Here is a 27312-nt window from a genome sequence, read left to right on the forward strand (position 1 = left end):
CAACAGGCGTATTCTTTAGGCGTGCTCAGATCAGGTCCTTTGAAGAAGACACTCAGCTCAGCTATATACTGTATATATATATATATATATATATATATATATATATATATATATATATACTGTATATATGGAGAGGAAAAACAAAAACAAAATGAATCCAGAAAACAATAAGGGAGAATTGTAATTTCGGACATTAGGAGCATATTGAGCGCCTGAATCCTCAGCTTCCTCTTCACTTATGCCTCTATACCTCAAAGCCAGAGTAATAACCAGCTACCCGCTCCGTCAGTGCCTTGGCCTGGCTCCACTAGGAATCCCTCTGTTGAGCTTTAGGTGGCTCTCCCTGTTATTCTACGCTTTCCGTGCCTCCGTTTGATCCTCTACTTATCACCATACACAGTGATTAAATGCCTAAGTCAACTGCAGCCTTTTCCTTTTGTGATTGCATGGCTGCAGCACATTTTTCACATGCTTCTCTCCAGTGTCAACAGTGTGCCACCTGGTATACACCCAATTACTGTACAACAGATCCCAAACACTGCTGCTCCCTCCAAAATCCTCCCCTTCACACACACACACACACACACACACACACACACACACACACACACACACACACACACACACACACACACACACACACACACACACACACACACACACACACACACACACAGTAGACAGCATGGCAAAGCGTTTTTTGACAACACCCACTTCTATCCACAAGTAGAAAAGTGGAATTAGGGTCTTAATTATACAGCAGAGATAATAGTTTTAGCAAAATTCAGGTGCCCAAATGAGCAGCGATAAGTAGCTTGAGGACGTGAGGATGGAGTTTAAGTAGCATTGGGCTCATCGTCTCTTGCATTTAGTTTTAAACTCTGAACGTTTTATTGATGTGACAAATTTGAGATTAATGGCCACAATGGCTTTGAGATAAAAGGCTTTTTGTTTTGTGATGTAAAACAGTAAATACCCATATACTACATAAATCCACTGTGAGTCTTCTGGCACACTGACATAATAGAGTCAACATTTTAGGGATTTGCAGACATTAGACATTGACCTTTAAAAAACAGACTAATATTGTTTTATTGCAGAATACTTCACAAACGTTCCTATACTTCAATGAGGATTAAACATAATTTTAAATTGATACCATGTGTCAGAAGTCCACGACAGGAAATTACCCATTATTTTTAGTTGGCCTTAAAAGCGTGGTTAAATTGGGTGTTGACAGGACTTTACATGCAGCACCCCTCAGATCAAATCTAACAAAAGTCTATTTGGATTTCTAACTAAGAGTTTAAGAGTGAATAAGAATGTTATGTGTTCGCCAACATTATGACCACATGACTATGTGCAGTAACATACTGTACATTTCTTTGTCTTTTTAACAGACACAATGACTATTTGTTCACATAGCCCACGTAACGAATAAAACATCTGCTATGTCCTAATTTGGTGTAGTAACAACGTTTTCATTTCTATATTGCATCACCTTCAATAAATGTGCAACCCAAAGAGAAAGATTATACAAAAAAGAAAGCACAAACCGTGGTCAACTTTGCAATTATTAGCAATATTATATGTACATACTGTATATAAGTCTGTTGGACCCCAAACAATGAGGGAGGAAAACTAACACGTCAACAAAGTCATTTTTGTTTCCTCTTTACTTTCCAATTTTGAAGAACATCAAAGAATACATCGTTGGTTAAAACACCATAAAAATCCACATCTTAATTGGAAAATGTAAGTTAAAACCTAAATGAAATGCACCACGGTTTAAAGAGGGTGTTTTCTGACTGAGCTGTTTTTCAAACAAAATTCAGAAAGTGTTTTCGAGCACCGCGACACAGCTGCACACAGAAGCATATTCATAAAATGCTTGCTTTGCGTTCCATGTGTATCATGTTCAGGGATTTGTGGGGAGAGTGAAAGCACTCGCATGAAAAGGTTGGCTGGTCATTTAAGCGTGACTTGCTGAAGGGAACGGCGGGAGTCGGTGGGATGGTCTCGGTGTTGTTTTTAACACACAGGAACGCAGATCTGGGCGTGTGGCACCGCCTTGGGCTGTGGTCTGCGGGAAGGTGAAGAACCAAGCATCTTTCTTAGAGTGGCACAGTGGTCCAATAAATCACCATGTTCCTCTCCGAGTCTCAAACTGTGCTCAGGGGTGTGAATGAGCTCTTTGATAAGCATGCAGTCTGAGGGCACGGCTTGCTCTGCTTGTGGTGATGGGGGCGGGTCGGGGCGGCGGGGGCCTATGGTCAAGTTGTGGGGCTACACTGCAGCTCTTTGTGATGCCTTCAGGGCTTCTGCAGGATCTGAGAGATCACCGCTGACCTAGAGCAGGGCTGTGAGTGCACATCTATGACCTTTTGACCCTGAGGGTAGAAGTAAAGAAAAGGAGTAGAGGGGGTTAAAGATTGTGCACAGTCTGGGAGTCAGCACACAGTGGACCATGAGGGAGCAACTTACGTTGGCAATCATGGGTGATTGTGAGACAAAAGATGAAACACGAGTTACACTATCCATTGCACCAACATCTGCAGCTCACAGACTTCCCATCTGCTTGATGACAAAGCACAAAGACGTGCATACAGTAATTGAAATCAGGGAAGTCGGGACTGAGGCTAAACGAAGAGCGGGGGACCATGGCAGCAGAGCATATGGTTGGAGAAAGAGTGTCAAGGAATTACACATGTATTTCCCAACCTTTACAGCGTGTTGGCCCTTTAAATGTGCAACATTTATTATTTTTAGAGGATGGAAAAAGTAAATCTATAGAGTAACTCAGATGGAAAAAATAAATAATTACATTTTGGGTAGTTTTTTGTTGAATATGACAGTGAAAAAAGTGGGTTGAACATTCATAGAGTGTAATTAATTGTTGCTGATATACCCTCCTAAAAATATTTAATTACAGGACATAAACCAAACACGAGGTACAAAGGAGGCAGTGTGTAATTTTGATTTAATGCACATTGCGGAGACCAAATTGAATCAGCTAAATATTGAGGGTGTAATAAGAGTCAATACAAATTTATGAAAACAAGTTTCACATGACTAATAAATACATATTTGATTTAATTTACTTTAATTGTCACAATTGAGTTTGATTGCCAAGTCTCTCTTCCAAAGGGATTTAATCATTTCAGTGGATTTTGGGATGAGATCATTTATAACAATTTATAACATGATTTAACAAACATTCTCCGTCATTGCATAGCTCTATTTCGGAAATGTGGACATTTTGAAACTGTGGATTTAAAGAAGAGCAGAAAAAACAGATGAAGGTATTTCATGTATAGTTCACATTAAATTAAAGGATATTAATCAATTTTCTTGCAGTAAATCATTGTTAGTTCTAATCTGTTTCTTATACCACTGAAACCCCTTTGCCTGATATAAATTGACCATATCATGTTATTTCTAATAGAGTATCTAAATATCATGATAGGAACCATATAATGTGAATGACTAGAAGTGATAAAAGATGCATATTACTACTTGTTATTACTATCAGTCACTCAGGAAACAGAAAGTTGGTCAGGAGAGGAGCAAAACGGGTGAGCTACGAAGCAACACACCAGCAACACACCAGGATTTCATTAGCGTTATACACCACTGAAATATGAACTATTGCAAATTAGCCAGTGTGCAGAGATTGATACTTACTACAACCTGGAGCTGGGTATGAATGGCCTTTTTGTAATACACATTGGCTCACTCAGGGCTGTAGTTCTGCCATCAAATGACACTGAATGAATGTTCTCAGCAAATATCTTGTTTTCCTTTACGTAACTGTTATAGCTGTTGTACAGGCATTTACAGGCAAACGTTTTTATCTGATCGATAAGCATACCGGTATACGTTTTCCTCCTTTAAGACCTGGTTTAATAAGCTGTTATAGTTGGTGAAGGAGAAACTACATACTGTATCACCCTCTGTTCAGGAATAAGTCAGAACAAAACACAAAACCACCTTGTTTGACTGACACCACTGGAGATATGTAATGAAGGAATGTTGGTTTTGGCTGACATAAACTGATTCACTGAAAGGCTCATGGGTGGAAATAAAGGCTAACGTGTCCATATCAGTGTAAATTAACACTGTTATCGCCCCTCATGTTTGATTTTAAGAGAAAATAATCAGAAAAGGCAGCTCATATCAGTCTGACACTCCTTTTCCAATGGGAAGAACAGAACACTTCCTGGCAGCACTGCAAGGAAACAGCAGCACTAAACCGCAAATAGAAGTTAATACCACAGACCAGTCATGGGCAATAAAAGATGAAGGTCTGGAAATGTACCTGCACTGGATTGGCTAATATAGAGGCCATAATTAAGTTGGTATACTGCAAAGAGGTTTCTTAACTTTTTTGTCAACCCACATTTAGTCAGACTGGGACCCAGGCCCACTCAGACTTCCAAGTGCTTTGTCAATAAATAGACTCCTAATGGGACTAAAGCTGTTTGATGGAAAACCTCCTTTGACTTTCAGAGGAGCATCAGTATTTTAGTCTTAAACAACAGCGCTGTCTGGTGGCAGAAAAGAAACAGTACAAGACACAACTTTATCATCAGGATATAAACCCAAAGCATGCAGTACTTAATGTAACCACCAGAGTATACTGCACGTCAACATTTACTCAAGTTTAAGGGCCATGTCCTCACCAGTTCCCACACAACTGACACTAACCTGCAATTGAGACATAAAATAGCTCCATACAATAAAGACTCCCTCTGGTGCTGATAAATTAGGACAGCAGTCCTCAGTCGGATCCCTTTTCTCTTTTGGTGAATGTGTTTTTGCAGACAGACTCTTTAGAATATGCTGAGATGCATAAAACAGAATGTCACAGAACAAATGTGCTGAAGAACGGCGTTCACTGAATACCCCACCTGTTGACATGTTAATCCTTAAATCATTATTGTGGGTTACAAATAGCTTCCATAAAATCCCTTCAAAAGACTTCCAAGGCTGGTGAAATTAAAGCTGGTTCTAGTGTTGATTGTGCTGCTATTTAACTCAGTGCTACATGACTCTGATGGCGTCTTATTCAGTTTATAAACACTTAACCAGCTTCTCAAGTAGCTCTTCCTGCACTGCAGCAAGGAGGGACTTATGGCACAGCTCTCTAAAGGATGTCCTATAACTGTTTGTACATCTTTGTGTGTGTCGTTTTTGCATCTTTGCGTCTGCCTGTATCGCTTTTTTTCCTCCTGCATTTTTCCACATAACAAATTGTACCCAAATTCCAAGCAGCCGTTGACCGCAGAATGCTAATTAGATATTGTCTACACGGATTGCAACTGCACAGGATTCACACATAATTAGTTTGGACATATTTCCTGTGGCACAACAGCATCAGCTTACTAAATTAAGAGAAGGATCTTAAATCAAATCTTATAATATAAAAGGGCAGAGGCTGACAGGATACATTTGGAACGAGGAAATTGCTAAAATAAATGTTCAATCACAATCAATAAGCACACGCATGTGTTGTTACTAATTGTGACTGTCAAATAATGGTTCTAAATTAATACAGCCTAAATGTGATGATGCTGAGGAAGAAAAACGTCTGAATGTGTTTCAAAATGCAACCGTGTCTCATAAATGAGAGAAACTTTTTTTTAGGCCCCTAATATTGAAGCTCTGCAGGTGCAGAGTCCCAGACCCTCACAGTCCACAATGCCCCCTTTCTGCTGGTAATAACAGTGATTTTTAAACCAGTGTGTAGCTCAATCAGCGAGGAAAGCAGTCTAAGTTTAAAGAGGTTGTCATTGTGAGAGGAGATGTCTGATCCAGTGCAGGCCCTCTCTCCTTTAACTTCACTCATTCTATGTGTTTTTAATCTAAAGAACTGATGGAAACTGAAATGTACAAATGGCGTCTCTACACAAAGATATTAGTGATACCCTAATTTGACTGAATTTCATTACTTCATTAACCGACTGCTGTGCTTTATTACGAAGAGAACGAAAGCAAATAAAGTAATTCTCATAATTCAACACAATTCTCTTGCATGCTTATTAATGGAGATAACGACAATTATCCCAGAAGTACAGTGATTGTCCCTTCAACTTAAAAGGATACATATAAAATATTTATTATAAGGAATCTATTCAGACAGTGTACCTTTGATTTCCCCTGCTTGTCCCTTTCAACAGTTATCACCTGCAATTTCAGTTGCTTATAGACCATCTGTATGATCATGAAAACAACGTGTTTAAATGTGTTCATCTGCGTTTGTCTTCTTCTCCAAACCTGTCGCTGCAGTTTTATACTGAAAACCAAAACCGGAAGTCGTCTCGTGCACTGCGGCTACTGTGACACTGGTCCTCCTCTCCGCATTTCTGAAGGCTTGCTGGGAGGCTGGATCAGGATGAAGATTTTTTGGAGTCACAGGGACTCAACTTTTCCAAACTGCTGTCCACTTGTTGCACACTCTCCAGTCACGCTCTGTGGGAAGCAGCCTCGCGCTGTCGTGTCGTTTCCATCTTTGTTTTAATTAAAACTTTCTTTTTACGCGTTTAAATGTATTTAATTGTTTTGTAGTTTTGTCTACTTTTCCTGGACTTCCAGTACAGACACCGGTTGCCCCACTCAGCGTTCACCATGCTGCACACGTTACACTTTCGCAACTGAAACCTGGTTCGTGACGTGAGGCGTCCCGTGGAAAGGAAAACAGTGTATTTTTTTTGTTTGGGTCGTGGCATCTCTTCCCTCAATATGACGGAGGAGAGCAGAAGCGAACACAGAGCTGAGAGCGGAAAGGACGTGGAGAAACAGCTCCGTCTGCGAGTCTGCGTGCTCAATGAACTTCTGAAGACTGAACGGGATTACGTCGGGACGCTAGAGTTCCTCTCGGTAAGTAATGAGCGTCAGTATTCACCAAAGAAACCACTCAAGAAGATGACAAGCCCCAAAGTGAGCGCACCAAACCAGCAGCACTTCTCTTTGCTCTGCAGAACTCAGTGTTACATTGTTCACCATCATGCCGCCATGCTGCTTGTTAATAACGTGAGCAGGTTGTCCAACATACCAATACACTTTTACCTGTGATGCTCATCCCACCTTTCAGATGGAAATATTAACTTTTCAGATGGCAAGTGTGAAGCCGGTGTGATGTTTAATCCTGCTCTCAGGCTGCTAGAGGCTGGTAAGAGGCTCACAGTGGTTTCTCGGATCAGAGACTACTTTAAGTCACTCCATCATTTAAGATGAATAAAAAGCACAAGAAAATCCAATGTCTTATTTCAATGACCACATTTTCACATCATGTGTACTATTTAGGCAGCTTTTACTGTAGCGTACACTTTGAAGATGCAGTGCATCAGTTCAGGTTATTGCATTTATACCTTTACAAAACATTGTATTATACATAATAAATAAGCTGTGTATCTGAATGAGAACTTCTCAATCAGCGTAGAAAATGCCATATGAGTGCAGCTTGCTGCTTCCTTTGCCAACTTTTGATCAAATCCAGTAGTGTGGCGAGTTCTGCCAAGGGCGGCACAGGTGGACTCAAATGAAAACCACCGGCTCCGGCTGCACACTGAGCTCAGCGCTCGGTTGCAGCAACACAGGCCTGATGGGATGTCAGCTTAATGATGTTACATAAAATAATAACACCTAACCCTAAAGAAAGGAGGGACAGGAAACATTGTAAATGTCCCCTGTTTAAACCAGAATGCTGTGTACAGTTGGGTATCAACTCTTAATGACAGGGAAAGCGGTGGATGTTCAGGACCTTGAAACGCTGATACCATGTGATCTGGACTGGGTGTGTTGATGGCTTCCTCCACATTTTCTCAACAGTTAAGCTTCTTACTGCGGTGGGAACTTTGCAAGGATGTCAGGTCGAAAGGGTGTTGTGTGTCATTAAGAGTGCTATTTCCCAGACCACATGTATGAATGTGAACACCCTGACCTCCCTCCCATTGCCCAGATGTTTCTAATGGAGGACAGAGGGACCAGGGAGGGGATGGAGCTCTCTCTGGCCTTTCTTAGAAGTGGCATCACTGGAGAAAAGGAGGAGGCGATTACATGAGGGAATGTGTCCTCTGTCCGTGGTGGTGGGGGTTTGGGGAATGCAGCCAACCCTCCTTTATCAACCCCTGTGGTGCTGGAACTGGGATTCATTTCAGGAGTGACTGATCCTTACAAGGCAACTCTGTTCTGGCCCGAGAATGTCAGCAGGGATGCATCTGATTGAGATCTGACTGCGAAAGAGATTACAATTGTTGGTTTAGCTGCGCATTGGAGCTCATGGAGCTGGATGATGATAATAAAGAAGCTAGAAAGTGAGAGAAAAAGACAAAGGGTCACCATTATCTACTGTCTTATCATCTGGGCAGTCTACGGGTGTATTGTGGAAGACCCTCAGAATGATCAAAGACAGCCCAATGGGGGAGAGAGGGGTCATAAGGAAGACTTTCATCTGATCAGACACAAGCACACCGGTTACTCCCCCCCTTCCTCTACTGCCATGCTAGAACCAGTTAGGAACCACACAAGTTTCTGTCTGTCTAGAGGTCTGAATGGAGGACAATCTGGGCCCCCTCTGTTCGACTCCCTGGTGGGATAATCCAGGAGATTCCGAGTACCAGCAGGGAGAAGGTTGAAGGGGATATTGCTCGAGGGGAGAAGGGAAAAGGGAAAATGACAGAGCTGATCACGCAGTAGATATTGCCAGGAGGGTGAAGGGTAGGGGGGAGGGTTCTGCAAGTGCCTGGGCTTGGTGCCTTCTCTTGTAAGCCATATTTCCTGGAGGAGGAATTCCTCCGAGGTTAGGAAATGCTGGGGAACAATGAGGCTTCGGTCAGTAGTCAAAGTTGAACTGTAGAGCAGAGATCCTTGCTGCTGATCCGTGGGACCCAAACACAATGCACCTCACACATACCTTACCATTAAGGTAGTGGAAAACAACATGGATGATTAGAGCAATTTGTCCCAGGACAGTCTGAGCCTATTGTGTGACCGTACCTAACCTCCCGTGGGAAAGTATGCTGATTCCATCTGGTAGGTTTCAGTATTGGAAAGTCTAAATTTGACTTTCTGTGTATTAAAGCAACACTTTTTAAACTGAAAGCACTACACAGTAGTCGGGCTCTAGGGAAGCTGTTTGAAATATCTCAGGACCTTCTTACGTAATGAATAATTATAGCAAGATATAGTGGGCGGCGGCGGACACTGATGTTTATCTTGGATAGCTACGAGCCAATAAAATGACAGTCATTCTTAGAAATTGTCTAAATGACTGGAACAAATCAAGACATAATGTAAACAGTCATTTTAATGAGGTCTTTGCCTTTCTGTTTTTTTGTCTTCACAGTGTCAAATGAAATACTTTACTTGTCTCTGACATTGTTTGCTCTTGATAGAGAGACTTTGAAAGCCATTTGCTTGCATGATAAGCGCTTTGCAGGAAGAATGCGGAAAGGGACAAAGGAGAACATCTTTCATGTCCTGATTCTGGAGGGAGATCTGAGCCACAAGTTAACTTAATATATTCCAAAGAGCTTCGCAGTGCATTAAGTGGTCCCTCAGCTGCTGCCTTCCTCTCCCTCAAAAAAGCATGTTGAACTATGAAGAAACCACAGAGTGTGACGTTAAAAAAACGGTTTCAATCCCTTGCATACATCTGAATTAATACATGTGGTTTGAGACATTATAATGCGGTGCAAACTCTTAAAAAAACTATAGATTATCAGGGGATAAAGTTTAAGAAATGAAACATGTGTATTTTTACATCTTTTAAATACAGTTGCACGCGATTATTCTTGTTACATAAACTAGCGGACTTTATGTGGAGAGGTTATTGGTCAACAAACATGTTGGTGGTCCCTTTAAGTTAGTACTGTCTGTTTTCACTGAAAATGGTTGCAGGAAGTTAGGGAATCAAGCCTAATGGAGAAAGTAGCTGCTCAAGAAAATCACTTACTGACTCTTAGAAACCTAGGTGTGTGTATGTGTATTTGTATGTAAAAGTTCCACATCTCTCTCACAGGCTTTAAATTTGTTTCCGTCTTGAGCGGCCAAGACGTTGTCTTTGCTCATAACATATGACTAGTGGGCAGTCCTGAAGGAGGTTAGCTCCAAGGGCCACGACGAGAAGGTTCATATGCACCGAACGGACAACCGATGACCCCAAAGGTCACGACCCCTTGTTCCTCTCTCCTTCCTGTCTGTTAATCTGTAGGCTTCATGCCAATATCGAGCTCCCTCCTGTGTTCTGATGGAAACCGGAACCGAAGATGCTGATGGCCAGTGCGTCCTGATTGGATGAAAACACACAAGCGAAAAAAGTGTTCACAGAAAGCTGTCCAGTTACAGGCTATATATGGAGCCATGTTGTATTTATGTTGGAAAGCAAAAATAAGCTATTGTACTTTTTTGTTTTCAATAAGTCCTACATTAACTGAGATGCACTGTAAATATTTACTAGGTAGTATTCAACACCCAATTGTTCATGTTTTGGAGGACAGAAGCCAGAAATGTTGGAGGATTCTGGGTTAAAGGGGGCAGAAGTTGTGTATGTTGGTGTAACGAGACTGAGGCCACGTGATAGCTCCTTGTGCAGATTCCACTAAGCTGTTTAAATAGCTTTTTTAAGTGACACATCAGATAAGATTGAACATGTGTGCTCACGTGATGTTGCCGTGTTTGGATTGGCTGGTTTCGAGGCTGAGGGCGAGTGCTTAGCAGCTTGTGGCCATTTACAGTTGCGTACATTCGTCGCCATAATGGGCTGTTTTTAGTGATAAGAGATTCCACAGAAAGCAGTGCGTATTCACACAGGCTGATGTTTCTGCCCTGATTGCTCTCTTCTTTATTCCTTAATCACTTCCTTTATTCATTTACGACTGTCCTATCGTACTGTTACTAATTCCACACCAGCGTCTTATGCGCCTTTCATATTTCTCAAATCTCTCTTCATGGTGCTCTTCCTTTTTCACCACTGTGTCCCGAAGGGAGCAGCGAGACTGCATATGGTCCATCCATTATTTTGGATACTGTACTGATATTTTTTACTTTCTTATTATGTGAAGGTTTATTGTGATCCCTATACTAGGCCAGAGCTGACAGTTTACCCATCATTGACAGGAATCTTACATTTTATGGATGGTGTATTTTTGGTTAGATTGAGCGTCTACGTGCATAGACACAACTATGTTTTTATAACTGTGTTTTGTTTTTGAGAAGTAAGAAAACAAGAAATGGAAGCTAGACAGAGGTGAGATTGTTTCTCCTTAACTCTTTTAAATTTAATTTGGTCAGTCTCTGCTCTCTGAGAAGGCAGACCGTTCTTTCTGCTGTCTGTCCCCAGTGTGGGGCCCCTTCAGGGACGATGTGGCTTACTTGCATTTCAATTTCACACCACAGCCATTACAGAAGTGACATGCCTGATTTCTAAGTGTAAATGCATTCTCTCTCTGTTTGGTCCTAACTGTATATTTACGTTGTGCCCTTTTAACTTTGTGTGTGTAGTATCAGTATGTGCAGTATCATTGTGTGCATAAACCTGTTCAGCAGCCACCACTTAAATATAAATCCGACTTTAACCAGCCTGAAGATAAATCATAGTGAAGATTAGATTAGCGACAGCAGAGCCCTTTCCTGCTGAGAGTTTTGCATCAACCTTGAGTCCAATATCTATAAAAACACTGGGTGAGATTATGCTTCATCTTCTTGAGCAATTCTGCTCTGGGGTCCTCCGTGTTTTGCATGTCTTTCAATATTTTATACATTCATTTTTTGAAAACATTTGATAATTTACTAGATGTAGCAGATGTAATTACCATTGGGAAATATTTAGTAAAATGCGTTGCCTACATTATGTCAGGTTGTGAAACTACTAGAAATGTTGAAAGTCGTAATGTTAAGTGAGGGAAAGTTAATGCAATTTGAGTTCAATGGTTGCAGCTGCAAATGTTCTTGACCTGTGTGTAGGGCAAGGTGTTGAAACTCAATCGTATAGGGTGACCAACATCTGAGAGCGAAAGTACGAAATTAACTTTTATTATGGGAAAAGTTCCTGCAGTGCTGCTTTTGTTGAGACAACAACATTTCACCAGAATAATTTTGTCTCCTTTCGTTAAATGACTTTTCAAAGTTTATGGAAATACACGTATTCACTGTCTCGCAGAGAGTGAGGTGAGAAGACTGACGCCACACTCACATCTGTGCAGTAAATATGACTCGCCATCTTAGCTCATATTAGCAGCTAGAAACTCACTATTAGCTTTTGTTATTGTCTCGTCTTGCCTATGACTTAACTGATGACAGTCATGTACACCCTAATACTGTCAGTGTAAAAAACTACATATTAGTCCCCTTAAAAAGGCTGTTTTAGAGACTTCTCTTGCTTTTGTCTCAGAGGCCATTTTTCAAGCAGGATTTCCTTCCTTCCCGGCACTCCCCGTCTTTATATTGTGCTGCATGTTTCCTGCTTCAGCACGCACACACTAGCACACACTAGCACACACTCGCACACTTCCCCCACTGTCTCCACTGTCTCCACTGTCTCCACTGTGCTAGGGAAAGGAGAGTTTTGCCACAGATGCCCACTTGGCACCGGGAAGCTTCGATGCATAGGCGATAGGGCTGCAAGGACGCATGCACTGCATCCACAGAGTGGATTTAGCTCAGCAGGCAGAGGTGGTGCCATCCTGCTGCCAAGGAGGAGAAGGCGGCCTTTGATTTGGACAGTGCCAGCTGCCCGGTCACATGGTGCTTACGTGCAACAAGTAGAAGAGTGGCGGGACTTTGGTTGACACTTGTCAGGCCGTTCATGGAGTTGAAGGGGTCATCATCACAAGGGGGCCTGTGTTTTAGCTGGCATGCTCTGTGCAGGGAACACACAAACACACACACACACACACACACACACACACACACACACACACACACACACACTCAGATCAGTAAGCCTACAGTGTCTGCTTAGTGCTCTCCATCCTTCTTTAGCTTTTCCATAATTCTGCAGACGCTGATAAAGATGTCAATGTATTTACAATTGAAATACTCGTCCGTTGCTCGTCGGATTAAGGTTACCAACCATGTGGTTTGGTATCATGGATTTTCCCACAAACACATGTGCAGATGTCTCTACATTTTCTAATCTGACTTTTTGTTTGGACCAGTTTGCATGTTCTCTCTGTGGTTAAAACTCACACTTTCCATGGCATTCACGCCTCTGTCATCCAGCATGTCTGGGCTTTGAATCCATAAACACAGAGCGCTGCCCAGCCAGACATGATGGGAAATTCCACTTCACTAAATTATTTAATTAAGCTCTTGAATGGAATTTGCTATAGCAGCTCTAAAAGTGTCTCTCTGTCTCAAAGCATGCCATAGACATCCTTTTACGTCTGTCTGTCTTCTTTCTTTCTCTTTCCATTTTATTTTCATCCCCTAACACAGAAACAAGTTGTCCCTAGACAGTGAGTAAGCCTCTACTTTCCACTTTTAAGTCTTAAATTGTGCCTTTAACATTCTTTCTCATCTCAAGTCACAACATGTGTACACTCAATTTAGTTTCACACGTAAAGGGATAACTTGATAACTGCAAAATAGCCTTGAATGTGAGGACTAAAGGCATGGCGTCCTACATCAGACCCCTAATAGGATAGTGTGAGCCTTTGAATGCAATATATTTAGAAGATGCCACTAAATATGACATTTGCTAAATATTTTTGGGGTAGCAGTTACTAATTAAACCTATACTCACAAATGAAATTTCTGACTACAAGATAAGACGCCGGCTAAAAACAATTACTCAATGACAGTAAAAGGAGTTACTGTACCTTGATTGCCAATGTCCCTGCTGGGGGACGAATAAAGCATTATCTTATCTCTTATCTGGTTTCTGTTGTGACGCAGCCATGTTGGCGCCGGCGTCCCCTGCTCTGTCCATTCACAGACAAAAAGAAGGCCCGGTAAGCCGAACCCTGGCATAAGGGGGTATTTGTACGAGTGGGCATGCTCTGAACACTTGTGCTTGGGGAAAAGGGGGGGCGTGGAGAAACTGGCATGGCAGTTGTTCAATTCTCTATTGACAGTGTCTGGTCCGGAGTGTGAGAGAGGCTGACTCTGCAGCTTTCCTTTTTTCCTGCCAGTCCTACTGAGATGGATGGCGTGAGGGGCCTGAAGCGGTAATCAAATGAACAATCTCTTTGTGTGACAGTCATGCTCGGGAGCGCGCCACAGATTGATTCTGCTTAGTCATCTTGCTCATCAATACAGGGGGCTGGTGTGGCTCGGATGGGAATTGCCATTCATCAGTTGATAATGTTTTGCCTGGCTGCACATGGAGATTGGCAGGTAAGGTCTCTATAGAATAACTCCTCTACGAGAGGTTGGTCTCACTGCTTCATACCCAATTTCAGTCAAGTCAAAAGATCTTCCTAATATGCAGAAGATTCCCACCATTTATAGTGCTGCGAGGGCTGAAATTGAACAGACCCACAGCCTGTCGGGTATTTAGTTAAACGGACATGACCTCAAGCATCGTTTTATGCTTGTGTTCATTTCAAAGACGCTCACCAGGAGTCAGGCGGAGACACTGGACACAGACATATTCATTAGATAAAATGCTTCAGGGACACTGGACAAGAATAACATGGAAGAGAAGTCCTTTTATTTACCCTACACAAGCAATATTGAGTTATTGGAGTTCCCTCAAAGCAAATATTTATCCTGCAATTTCCACAAAGCGATACTTTCAAATGAACTTTCAAATAATAATCTAATAACTATTTATGTCATGTGGTGTACATACAGGCCGCATGGATTTTAAAATGAAAAGTTCCCGAAGACAAATGGACTTTTGTTCACTCGAAGAACCGGTAAAATGAATTTGCACTATGTTCTCTGTTGTTAATTAAAACCAGACAGCTTGCATTGAGCTGCACAGATGAGCCCTAATAGCCACTCCCAAGATAGACAAATTAACATTCCCCGCTACATTAAGAGTGTCTGTTTCCTGTATAGATTCCCAGTGGAGAGAAACGGGCCTGTCTGGGAAAACTAACCAGAGGACTAATGAGATGGGAAGCTCGGGATGACTCCTTTAGGTGTCATCAGGACCTGTTGAAGACAGGAGGGGCCTGGCTTATGGGAGGGAATCACTACAAAGAGCCTTTTCTCTCTTTTCGGATGTTCCCCTGTGTGCTCTCAGAATCGGAGACTGGATCTGTCTCTGGTCAGGACTTTTTGGCGAAAATTCAGTTTTTGCTTGCCAGGAATTTGGTGTGTGTGTGTGTGTGTGTGTGTGAGGCTGGGAGATTTAACCCTGTGTTGTTGAACTCTGGTTTAAAAGCAGCTCATTTGTGCAAGAAGAAGGCCAAACAAGGCTCTCTTTTTTCCTTCCCACTGTACATCCTCTCTATCCATTTTTATGTCTGCATTGTCTCTTTCTATCTCTCATTTCCTCACACACACACACAAACGCACACACACACAGCGGATCCAGAGACTCGGGTGTTTCGAGAGCTTTGCCTCAGGGTGCCGAGCTGCTTGTGCACCTGTTACATGCTGTCCTCTAACCGTTATCATCGCAGTGTGTCACGTTTTTAGTCTGCCATCCCAGGGGACAGATGTATGACAGAGAAACACACACATACCCAAAGAGACTGTAACGTTAATGAGCATACCTTCACAGTCTAGTGATTTACTACAGTGGGCTTTTCGTGAGGAAGCTGTTGTCTCCATCTCTGGGGTCGGGTGGTCATCTTGTCTTTTATTTGTTAACAAGAGAGGATCCTTTCACAGAGTTTGGATTAGAAAACATTTATAGATGTGTGTTGTAATACTCCTATACATTTAATCCTTTTCACACTACTACATTTTAATCATAGTGGAGACACAGGATGTTAATGTGCGTGTGTCTGTGTGTGTGTGCGTGTATGTGTGTGTCTGTTTGCCAGCTCTCCAATCAGGACAACAAAGCCCATCAGTGAATTATCAGCAGACAAAAGAGGCAGTTTGTCCAATAGACTCTGAGGGCCTATTCATTCTTCCAAAGTTTACTGGTGTCCAGTGCCAATGAACTCAGATTGGAGCTATTTCAGTTGCTAGCAATAGATCTGACATCGCCACAAAAGCAATTGAACTTTGGTAGAAGAAGAACAAGTTGTAAAATTGTTTTACTCTTTTTAATATAGCTGCTTTAGTACTTTTAATTTCAAGGAGAGCATTGTGTTTGAGGGGCCACAGGGAACTATAATGGTTGTTTTGCATGTAATACATCAAACAGGCCCCTTATTCCTGCCGACTCCGCCAATAGTTGTAACTTGAATGCATTAGCAGATGTTTGAGGCTCGCTTTGTATTTGATTCAAACTAACTTCTGTAGCATGGGAGCAGCTTTTTTATAAAAGCAATTTGCTGCATAATTTTGCTCTTTTGGATCTGTTTAGTGCTCTTCTCCTCCCTGGGTTGGATTTGTATTCCCATCACAGCCCACTCTGCGGGCTATGTAAGGTGATGAATGACATGCTTTTTCTCCCCTTGCACTTTGTTCATTCTCTTTTCCCCTAGCTTCACATTCACTCTTGAATTTCCTTGTTTTGACCCAAGCACATGCTCTGGTTTGGCAACTATACTGTACACAAACTTTATTTGGAAGCGCAAGAATGTCCATCATTGTCTCTTGTTATGTTGTTGCTGGTTCACGTGAGTAAGCCAGTGAGCGGTTTTTGCCAAACTCCTCTGGTGTGATTCACATGTTTCATTGACAGAGATCGGCATATGCAGTATAGGAGTGGCTAGCTTTCCGCTGATTGTATCTTTCCAATCTGGGGGAGAGATGCTGGCCGGGAGGTCCTAAACCTAGTTTAGGACATTCACAAAATGTCCTAAACTAGGTTGGCTCAGCGCACAATCTGTCAGCACGGAAACATGCCTCTTGCAAGTCTGTCAGTCCTCTGCCTTTCCTTTACTGTATGACACTACAATCAAGGTGTAATTTCAAATTTGCAAAAAACACATGTTAGCAAACTGCAGATATTGAGCGAACTGCTGAGGCAGTTTTCCACTCTGTCCAATCATAGTATGAGGGTGATGGAGAGGTGGCCTACGAGTGAACCTGATCTCAGTTTCAGTGTGACAGTAAAAGTCAGGTTGTTATCACGTGTTTTTTTTTACTGCATCAGACAGTATGGCCATGATTTTCTCTCCGGAGGCTTTGTTGTTGCCTTCAGCATGTGAGCTTGTATTGATTAATGGCATCTAGGGCCACACCCATCTGCTGTGTGGAATAATGAAAACGTTAATGGGGTTTTAATGTGCAGCCATTAGAGTGACAATCCAGATGATTACACCTGGACTCCAGGGAACAAAATCAGTTTTCCCCACTTGTTGAGTGCTGTTGATACATAATTATGGATCGCAAATGCATGCACTGCATGTCCAACAAGTAGAAAGGAAAAATGTCGGATGCAGAAAAGAACAGCCACTGCTTAATTCCCTTCCTAAAAATCAAAAAAATCCCTGCCGTTGCCCAACTCTTTTATCCTCTTTGTCTTGTGAGTTCATCACTCATCATTTTACCTGAGTATCTTAGACATATGCCAATGATAAAACAAATCTAAACCTCAAAGAATATTAATTCTTTGGGAAGAGACAACTATGACAACTATGACTTAATTACATAATGTCTGGTCATGCGTGACATGGATCCCGAACGTCTCCTTTTGAGCGTTAAACGCAGTGAAGTCTGCTAGTGATTCAGGGGTTGCCAGTGCCCAGGCACAGTGGATTCCTGCTTGAAAGCACATCCCGTCCTCGGGAACAAAATGTGTCCCTCTTAAAATCTATTGGTCATTACTGAGTGTTGGGACAAAGCAACCAGGGTGGACCATGGTGTAAACGTCATGGTCCTTCAGCAGGTCTTCAGCTGCTGTAAAGTTCATCCCTTTAATTTGAGTAGTTTCTAGTTTGTAATTGCTGTCATCTTAGACTCTCTTGCAGCTTTAAACCAAGAAACAGTTGCTCTGTTGTTGGATGCAATCAAGAGACAAATCCTGGACGATCTCCACTGACACTGATTGACAATACAAGGCTTTTGCAAATGAGCTGTGCATTTAAGTAGTGCAGCTTTGTCAGGTACTATACAAACCTGGAAATGGGCTTATATTCACAGTCACCCTGGGTCCTGTTACTGTGTCCATAAATCCAATCAGACAGTCAGCTTCCCATTCTCTGTCTGTGGAGCTTTTCCAGGATCAGTCTCTTAACAACATCAACAAGGCAGTCTTGTCTGTCTCCTCGGAGGAGACATGTTAGTTTCCACAAATAAAAGCCAGTCTGAACTGTCCACAACTCTAAAAATAGTGTTTCAAATTAATTGTTCAGACTTTTTTGTGGCCAAGTCTGTGTTTCCTGTGTGGTGTACTCGTCTTGAAAACTGCATGAAAGATGTTCTCAATTTCTGTGCAGCAAACACTCTTATCTTCTGGGTGATAAGACAATGTATTATCTCCATCCAATCAGATTTAGAGTTCCTGCACTCCATTCTGACATCTTTCTTGTGTTGTTTACTTGTGATAAGCATCTGCAGTGTGGCTCCTTATGTTTTGCTGCAGAGCCCCCCATATCTGTAGAAATGCTGTATAATCAGTGTTTTGCAGATAGAGTGATTATCTCCTGTTGAATGGACTCTTCATTATTAAAACTGAAGTGATAGACTCCCTAATGAGCTCATGTTTGATGTCACGCACTAATGATAGGAAGCTGGTTTTGATGCAAATTAGCACTACTCCTGCTCAGCTAAGGTCCTGTACTGTAAGCACTGTCATGCCTGTCTAAGTCTGCTCCGTGTTTGTACATATTAGACTTGCTAATCAGATGCTAATGCTTGTGAGTGGCAGAGTTGCGAGGCAAGGCAGCTACGGAATGGTAATCAGCGTAGAGTTGGCCGGCAACAAAGAGGCTGATTATTTGAGCTCTTTTTTTTTTTAAACACATGCTCGGATTCAAAACCCTTCTCCAGTTACTTTTGAAGTGTTGCTTGACGTGAATACAATGTGATTAAGATGATTTCTGGAATTTCCTCATGTCAATTTGTTTAAAAAAAAAAAAGATTGTTGGATTTTTAATTGGCTAGAAATGGAGATTTTACCACGCAGCCACCTATCAATCTGTCCCAACACCACTCACTTAGATCTTGGTATTAAGGAATAACTCTTGGCTTGTCTGCTCATTAAAGTAAGCTGTTTACATGCTTTGTGGTTGTAATATGTGAGCTTGCTCAGGTCAGGCCGCCTGCTGTGTGGCTGCACTGGACGACAGATGGCGTTATGGCCCTCGGTGGGGCAGTAAAGGGACGCCCTGTGGTCAGGTTGTGTGTTCACGGAGCTGCTGATGGTTTGTGTCATGCTGTACCATGAAATGAAGCTTTGTGGTGCTGAAGGGCTTTTCTGTGTCAGAATATGTTGTATTGTTGCCGTGGTTTCGGGAGAAGATTGGTGGCATCATTGACAGGCCATTGATTAAGTCAGAATTTGGGTTTTGACAGCCCTGCTGCATTCTTTTTGAGCTCTGGTGTTCCTAAATGTTGCCGAACACAGTTGGAGTCAAACTGTTGTGAAATTTCTATGTTTTCTTTAATTGGGTTAATTTATCTTCTGTATCGTGAGTCTTCTCACAGTGTGTTAGCAGACAACGTTGGCAAAGTCCCAGTACACTCTTTATCTACTTTGAGATCTCATCTCTGCTTTAATCTCGCCTGAGTTACCGACCTTTATGCTATTTGGAGGATAAACACAGTTATTAGTGTGACATGGGAAATTAAAACAAAGTGTTGGTAAAATAAAACCCAGATCACACGAGATACTTTATGATGTTGTGCCAAGGACATTTCTTTGCTGCTGCTTGACTTGCTCTCGTTCCAATTGGACCGAAATATGAACACGAGGGACGTTCTTGTTGTTGCTCGACATCCAGTGTGATTAGACTAAAATTCAAAGCCATTGAATGCAATTCCTTTGTATTTCACGAAAATCTCGATTTTTAAGCCTTGCTTTGAATTGCAACAGCTTCCCCAAAGTGAAGTGCATTACAGGCATCGATCAAAATCAAAGAGTGGTGCAGCCAATCCTTTTCCCCCAGATCTTTCCACTGAAGATTGATTCCTCTCTGCCAAACTGTATTCCAAGCATTGCACACATAAGATACAGATTCTTGTCTGGTACCCGTTGATGGATGTCTTCTTTTCTAAAAGCTCTCCCTCAGGCGGGGTTCAGAAAATGACTAATTCCTCCTTAGTCACATTTTAAGAATACATTCGAAGCACACCTTGGTTTTTTGCCATTCTCAGAAAGTGCCCTGAAGCATTAAATGGTTTGTCGAGGGCTTGTGTGGCGATGCAGCCTGGGAACCAGTATCCTCAGGGACCGAAGAAAGAAAGAGCACTTCCCATCCATCTCAATTCACACACTATTTGGCCTCTCAGACTCCCATCCCCAGCCACTTAACATCGCCTTTGAAATACCACGCGCTTCAATTATTACGTTTTTTTTTCTTCTTTTCTCCAAGTGCAAAGATTGTGTTTCGTGTGTATCAGGTGTCCGTGATGGTGACCAGTTTGCCGTGGCAGCCAAGTGTTGCGGCTGCACACAAAGCATCAAATCTCGTCTTCTATTTGTCTCGTTAAAGGAGAAAGAGATCAGACGCCAACGCGTAATTGAATCCTTTTCAAAAAGTGTTGTTTTCTTTTTCTTTCCTGCTCTGCTTCAGGTGTTTCTACATCGTCTCAACCAGTATGCAGCCACCAAAATTGACAAGAACATCACAGAGGAGACTGTTAAGGTGAGGGTCAATCTGTGAGGTATGAGACGGCATAATTAAGATTGACTTTTACACTGCACACAGAGCCTTTTTTGTGACAGTAACTTGATCCATGAAAAGTCCGGAAATTACACTGGAACCTGAATAAAGTAAGTGCCTTGTTTGGAGTGCTCCTCCAACCTAAGTTAGCCAAGTTCTGAATGGAGCAAGAAGTAGTGGGCGATCCAGGAAGCAGCTGTAAATATAATCTATTTATAAGTGATTCCGGCTGGAGGATAATAAAGGATGCTCTCTCACAGTGGGAGAGTGACTGGAAGGTAAAATTGACATTCAGTGGATATTTACTGCACGTCCCATGTTTTGGAATATGTCTATGTTTTGTTTGGGAACATTCTGTACAGAGAGGGGTTTTGATGATGTCACCTAGCTGTTGAATGACATCCAGTCCTCTTGAAGCAACATTTCATTGATGACATTTACTTCCAAGATTTATTTGCTGTCCACTGAAGATTATTTTTTGCCTCACCCCGTAAAAGGCTTCTCTGGTTTCCATGCCTTGATTTTATTTCACTAGCTTCTTCCTCCATCCGGAGTAAGCATTGTTTTGTCCTTTAACATCACCACAAAAAGGACATAAAAGTCAACACCACATGAAGGCAACATTTCCATCTTTAAAAAAAAAAAAAAAATTTAAAAAATCTAATAATAATAGTAATGTCATTTCAAAGAAACCTCACTCTTTATTGTGTGGCCTCAGAAATTCTCCCAATGCCACGTGGCCACAAAAAAAGAATTACACTCCAAAGTATTGATTCGGGCAATGTTAGGAACACCACTGGAGGAAAAAACAGCTGGTAAATATGCTAAGAGCAGACACTGTATGTCGTTTTTCTCTTTCAGGTTTTATTCTCCAACATCGAGGAGATCCTGGCCGTTCACAAGGACTTTCTCTCCATGGTGGAGGAGCTGCTCCAGCCTGACCCTCATGCTCACCATGAAATCGGGCGCTGCTTCTTGCACTTTGTAAGTAACACATGCGACCGCCATTACTTGATGCCTCCTCTATTGCAAGTTGAAAGTTTTCTCGCCACCTTTTAATTATAATTTTACCATCTTGTCCAAGCTCCTATATAGTTCAGTCAGATCAATGTCAGCTCTGTTTGCAGTAATCTTGTGTTCATCTAAAGATTTCTCTCCTACTTCACTATCAGAGCTTAAGTGCCGTTATGCCTTATCTGCTGAAAGTGATAAAATACACCACATGTTGTCGATTCATCTTTCTGGATTATCCATGATGAGAGATTGCACATGTGAGATATGCTTGATACGGTTCTGATATACTGCTCAACCCTGCTATATATCACATTTCTTTGATGCTGAGCCCGGAGGCACACTGGCATATAATAGGTTTCATAGTCTAATAAATCTCACCATCCTTCTGTTGGGCTGAAGGCGACTCCTGTGCCAGTCGGGGGCTGATGAAACAGGTGAAAGAGAGAGAGAGAAAGAGAGAGAGAGAGAGAGAGAGAGAGAGAGGAAATGGGATATAATTCTCAGCATAACTGAAAACTCATGACCATAATTCAGTCATGGAGTGACCATGTGAGTCCATTGAGATTAGACTTGTACAATTTCTTTGTTATTATGCAGTTTTTTCCCCCCTCAAAATGTCAGTAGTGATATGTTGATGGTCAAAAGTTCCAGGAAAGAATTACACAATGTAACTTTACTACAGAAACACAAATAGGTAAGTAAGCCAGCTGGACATTCGGCTGCTAAAATCAAAATCCCTCAGGCGGATTTAAGACTCCACTCCTCCCTTTAGAACTACAGTTAAATCCGTTCCCAGGGACACAAAAATAAATATTTTGGAGGTTTGTAAACTGACCTATTAGAAAACAAGAAAAGCATACTTTACCAGTTATGAAAAATATGTGTATTTGCAAGTCGTTGTAGTTGTTGTCAAGAGAGCTCTGCCTCTTTATAGCATATCTTCTGAGGCAGAGCCGCATGGCTGAAGACTGCGTACTATTTCTGCAGCTCTGTAGTGACTTTGTAGTGAGTGATTTAAAGGCTGTGCGGTCGGCCCACTGCTGCCTTTCAGAGACAATGGAGTATGAATGTCATGAGAACTGCTGCGGTGGAAAGTTGTCAGTAATATGGCTGCAAGGCAGATGGATACTATTGGAACACACACACACACACCCACACACACCCACACACACACCAACACACACACACACACACCCACACACCCACGTGATATACATTGTTTATTTCATGATGGAAATGAGAGTACAGGGAAGAATTCTTACCTTCAATGAATCCTACAATTCACACGTCTGCTCTGTGGTCTGTTTTGGCCTTGTTTTCTCTCATTGTTCTCAGTTTTACTGTCTTCTTTATTGCCTGGCTTAAATGATTTCTCGACGCCCTCTACTCTTTTTCCCATTTTCGGCTTGACTTTGTTGCCCCTTTTCACTCTTTCTTTCTCCCTGTCCGCAATTTGTTCTTTTTACTCATGCGTCCTTGTCGTTCTCTATCTCTTGCAGAGGAGTCGTTTCCAGATTTATGATGAATACTGTGGGAATCATGAGAAGGCTCAGAGGCTGCTGCTGGAGCTCAATAAGATCAGGAGCGTTCGGACATGTTTACTGGTGAGAAGGGGCTAACAAGATGCACATACATGCAACCAACTCATGCACAAGTCAGAGTTTTCAATTCATGCTAACACACATTATAGTTATTAACTGGCAGTGTATTAGTTACAATCGTCACTCTTAGTGATGGACTGCAGTTTGTTTCTTTGTTCCGAAATAATTCATCACACAAAATGGAGTTTAACTGTTATTGTTTAGCTTACGTCTCCTTCTATAGCTATATAGTTAAACATCCATATGATGTGTGAAATTGTTCGGGTAATTCCAAAAATATAGTGGATTTCTTAGCGTCACTATTGAAATCCAAAAGAGGTCACGCGTGAACAAACCTGCACTTGAGAACTGCTCGCATATGAAAACACACAGCCTCACTCATACAAACACACAGTCACCCACACATAGTTGACCGTGTTAAACCCTGTACTTAATGTTCCAGTGTGTCTGACAGCTGATGTGACTCTGCCCCTTGTGTGGGCGGACTCCCTCTCCCGACACTGAGAGAATTTCACTTCCACAGGGGAGCATCACGTTGCTAGAACAAACGATGACTACATCCCCCCTGCCGGTCGCAAACTGTGTGTGTTTGAGGTCAAAATATTCGCTCTTTTTCCTTTTTCCTTGCCTTTCACAGCTCTTCACCTGATGCTGTTTAGTCTTTTGTACCCTTGTTCATACGTTTTGACAGCGTGTAATGCTAGTCCTTTTTGCTCCTTTACCTCAAAGCGGCATGCTCTTGTATCCCAACACGCCATCACCCCTTGTGTTTTAAGACAAGCATAAATATAGAGCACTTTGCAAATTAAAATCTACTGCAGAGTAACACAACCAGAAAATAACCACAGTATGTATTGATTGGCCTGTTCATTGGAGAAGCATATGACCTTCTGGTAAAACTGTCATTGATGGAGTCAGTAAATGAACACACATATGTACACACTAAACACACCATCAAAGAGGCTGCAAGAGTTATATTCTGATTTACTGTTCATGCGTGCCTTTAATCTAGGAAGCCAGAGGAGGTAACGATATTAATTGACTTTGATTTAATACTGCCTTTATAGCCTTAACCTTTTGGTGACCTAACCTTCCATACGGACTATATGGGTCTCGTGTTACCTTTCAACCTACAATTAGCTATGGCCTGATATACCTCAGGTCACCTCCTCAGACTTGCCATGACAAGGGTGAGGATATCTGCTAACCTCCACTAAACCTTTGGCCAACTAGATGCCATAAAGCCTGGTTTAGTGTTTACACTGTAATCCGGCACCTCGTAGATATTTCAGTTGAGAAGGAGGTGAGAGTGAATAGAAGCAGTTGGCCTCATAACCTGTATCCTACCACAGAAAGGTAAAGGTCCTTTTGATTGACTGAAGGCAAAGATTATCTCTTAGCTTATGATAAAAAAATGTAGAGATGGCGATGTTGGTCTGTGGGTCGGTCCACCACTTTTGTCCAGACATATTTGAACAACTATTGGTTGGATTGCCATTCATTTTAGTTCAGATGTTTATAGTCCCCTGAGGATGAATCCTACAGACTTTGATGTTCCCCGGACTGTGAAATAGTGTAACTAGCCGGTCAAACTGTCTATCTGCCCAAGAGTATGGTTTATGACCAAAGACCTGCAAAACCAATGATGTTCACATTGGCCTCAGCTGTACTTGTGCTAATTAGCACATTTTAGTAATGCCAACATACTAAACTAAGATGGTGGTAGTGGTGATAAACATTGCCGAAAACACTGATGTTTAATCTGTACATGACAACCACTTCAACATGTTATGACCACTTCATTTCTTGCATCTCCCTAGCTAGATATTATAAAAAAACGAGTCAACATGATGACCTTTCTGTTCACACCATCCTCACCAGGGCTCAACACTAACTTTCAAATGTGCTTGCTGAAACTGAAATTATGGTTGCCATTTTTAGTCATTTTGAGACTCTGCAGTTACATGACAGGTTAGTAATGAAAATGAAAACTTAGAGATGGGTATTGAGTCAGCTATTTTCCCTCTTACATACAACTGAAGAGACACAAACATTCACCTGTGTGCTGTCCATATTTTTCACATGTTAAAAAGTGTCAAATGATAGCAACCAAAGGCCAATAATTTGTTAATGACAACCTGGCAACCCTTACCGTCGAGCAATACTGCTGATAAACCCATATTTGTTTCTTTATTCTTTCACTCTGTTAAATTATTACATTTCCTTCACTAGGATTTCTAAAAATCAAAAACATATGTGGGTTTTCTTTCCAATGAGCATTACAGCCTCACAGAGCTGCTGGCTTCGGCCTTGTTAAACCTCCTCTCCTCTCCTGCAGAACTGCATGTTGCTGGGAGGCAGAAAAAACACAGAGGTCCCGCTGGAGGGTTACCTGGTAGCTCCTATACAGAGGATCTGCAAGTACCCATTGCTGCTCAGAGTGAGTATGGTCTTGTGCACGATAACCATGTATTATAGAGAGGCCACACCCGTGTACCACCTCTGTAGGGCACCTTCACTCACCACCGCCTAGTCATTAGTTAGGGCTGTCTCGTCCCATTCACATCAACCTCTCCCTTGCTAATGAAACAGCGGTCTCATATTCGGACCCGTCTACTCTCCGATTTAGTTCCCCAGCACAGCCACATCGTAGTAATAACACAAGACCTATCATCACCTGCCCTACCCAGCTGTGCATTCGGACACTTTGACTGGCCTCATTCATACCGGCACTCTCAGTTGTTAGTTCTGAAATTTCCATTTCCCGATGGGAAACGTGTGCGAAATTAAATACACTTTCAAAGTCTCGCTTGAGACTGTGATCTGAGCTGTCCCATCTCATTCGTCTTGTTATGATCTATTAATTCACCCAAGCGTTCTCTAAACAGCCACCAGCGCGGGCACAGAGGCGTAGTAGTAATAATAATAAGGGGGTAATCTGATGCTCTGCCATTTGAAGTCTCCCAGCTGCCTGGGGCTCCCGCTCTGAAATGACACAGATAGCCAGCACTGGGTTCAGATATATCCAGAACAGTGTACGTCTGCCCTATGGTAGCTGACTTATTGAAAGACAGTGTTTAGACTATAGACCCAGAGATTGACATTGCTTTTGCTAGACTGTGGCATCCAGTGGCAGGGTTTTTAAATGACCTAACTCAGGGACCACTGGAAGGTAAGCACTTGTGGAGTGTGAACATATTTGAACATATTTTGATATCATTATTTTCATGTGTAAATGTTTAAGAGTTATGTTTTAAGAGTTAGATTTGCCACACATTTGATTTTAAAGTAGTTTAGGTGCAATAATGGGAATGTGTGTGTCTCTATTGTCACCTTACTAGTTCTTCATGTGAGACTTTGTGTGGAATTTGCATATATGCAGGAGCTGCTGAAAAGGACCCCGAAGAGGCACAACGACTACGCCCTGGTGCAGGAGTCTCTGCAGGTGATGAAGGCTGTGTGCTCCAGCATCAACGAGGCCAAGAGACAGATGGAGAAGTTGGAGATTTTGGAGGAATGGCAGTCCCATATCGAGGGCTGGGAGGTGGGTCTCAAATTAACTGTGTACACTCACTGAGTTGAATGATTTAATCTCACCCAGTAAATTCAATTTAAATGGCTGCATTGACTGTCCTGCTATGCAGTCAGAGTTGGCTTGTAGGTTATTATTATTTTTTTAAACACAGCTCAGCTTTCCCCCTGTAAAAGCTCAAAGTCATGACATATTTAAAGCCACTTAGTCCGATGCCAGCAATGCAACAAGAATTCCAAGTGGTGTGACTTTTGTCAGCCTTTTAAGCTTTCTGGTTCTCTCTGGGAACAATTACTTGTTTTCACAATGGTTAAATTCTTTCCTC

The 27312-nt window shown here is 42.0% G+C and overlaps 1 protein-coding gene across 3 annotated transcripts in view; it reads left to right on the forward strand.

Annotated features, from left to right (window-relative positions):
- Positions 1 to 6741: 6741 nt before the first annotated feature.
- The window catches only part of prex2 (phosphatidylinositol-3,4,5-trisphosphate-dependent Rac exchange factor 2), a 79867-nt gene continuing 59296 nt past the window's right edge, over positions 6742 to 27312 (forward strand). For all 3 annotated transcript variants that reach the window (XM_034560054.1, XM_034560053.1, XM_034560055.1), the window contains exons 1-6: positions 6742 to 6879; positions 20751 to 20822; positions 21702 to 21824; positions 23354 to 23458; positions 25794 to 25895; positions 26838 to 26999. In XM_034560054.1, coding sequence (XP_034415945.1) covers positions 6742 to 6879; positions 20751 to 20822; positions 21702 to 21824; positions 23354 to 23458; positions 25794 to 25895; positions 26838 to 26999 — 702 coding nt within the window. The remainder of the gene's footprint in view (positions 6880 to 20750; positions 20823 to 21701; positions 21825 to 23353; positions 23459 to 25793; positions 25896 to 26837; positions 27000 to 27312) is intronic.

Source organism: Cyclopterus lumpus, chromosome 20, assembly GCF_009769545.1.
Source record: "Cyclopterus lumpus isolate fCycLum1 chromosome 20, fCycLum1.pri, whole genome shotgun sequence".
Classification (NCBI taxonomy): domain Eukaryota; kingdom Metazoa; phylum Chordata; class Actinopteri; order Perciformes; family Cyclopteridae; genus Cyclopterus; species Cyclopterus lumpus.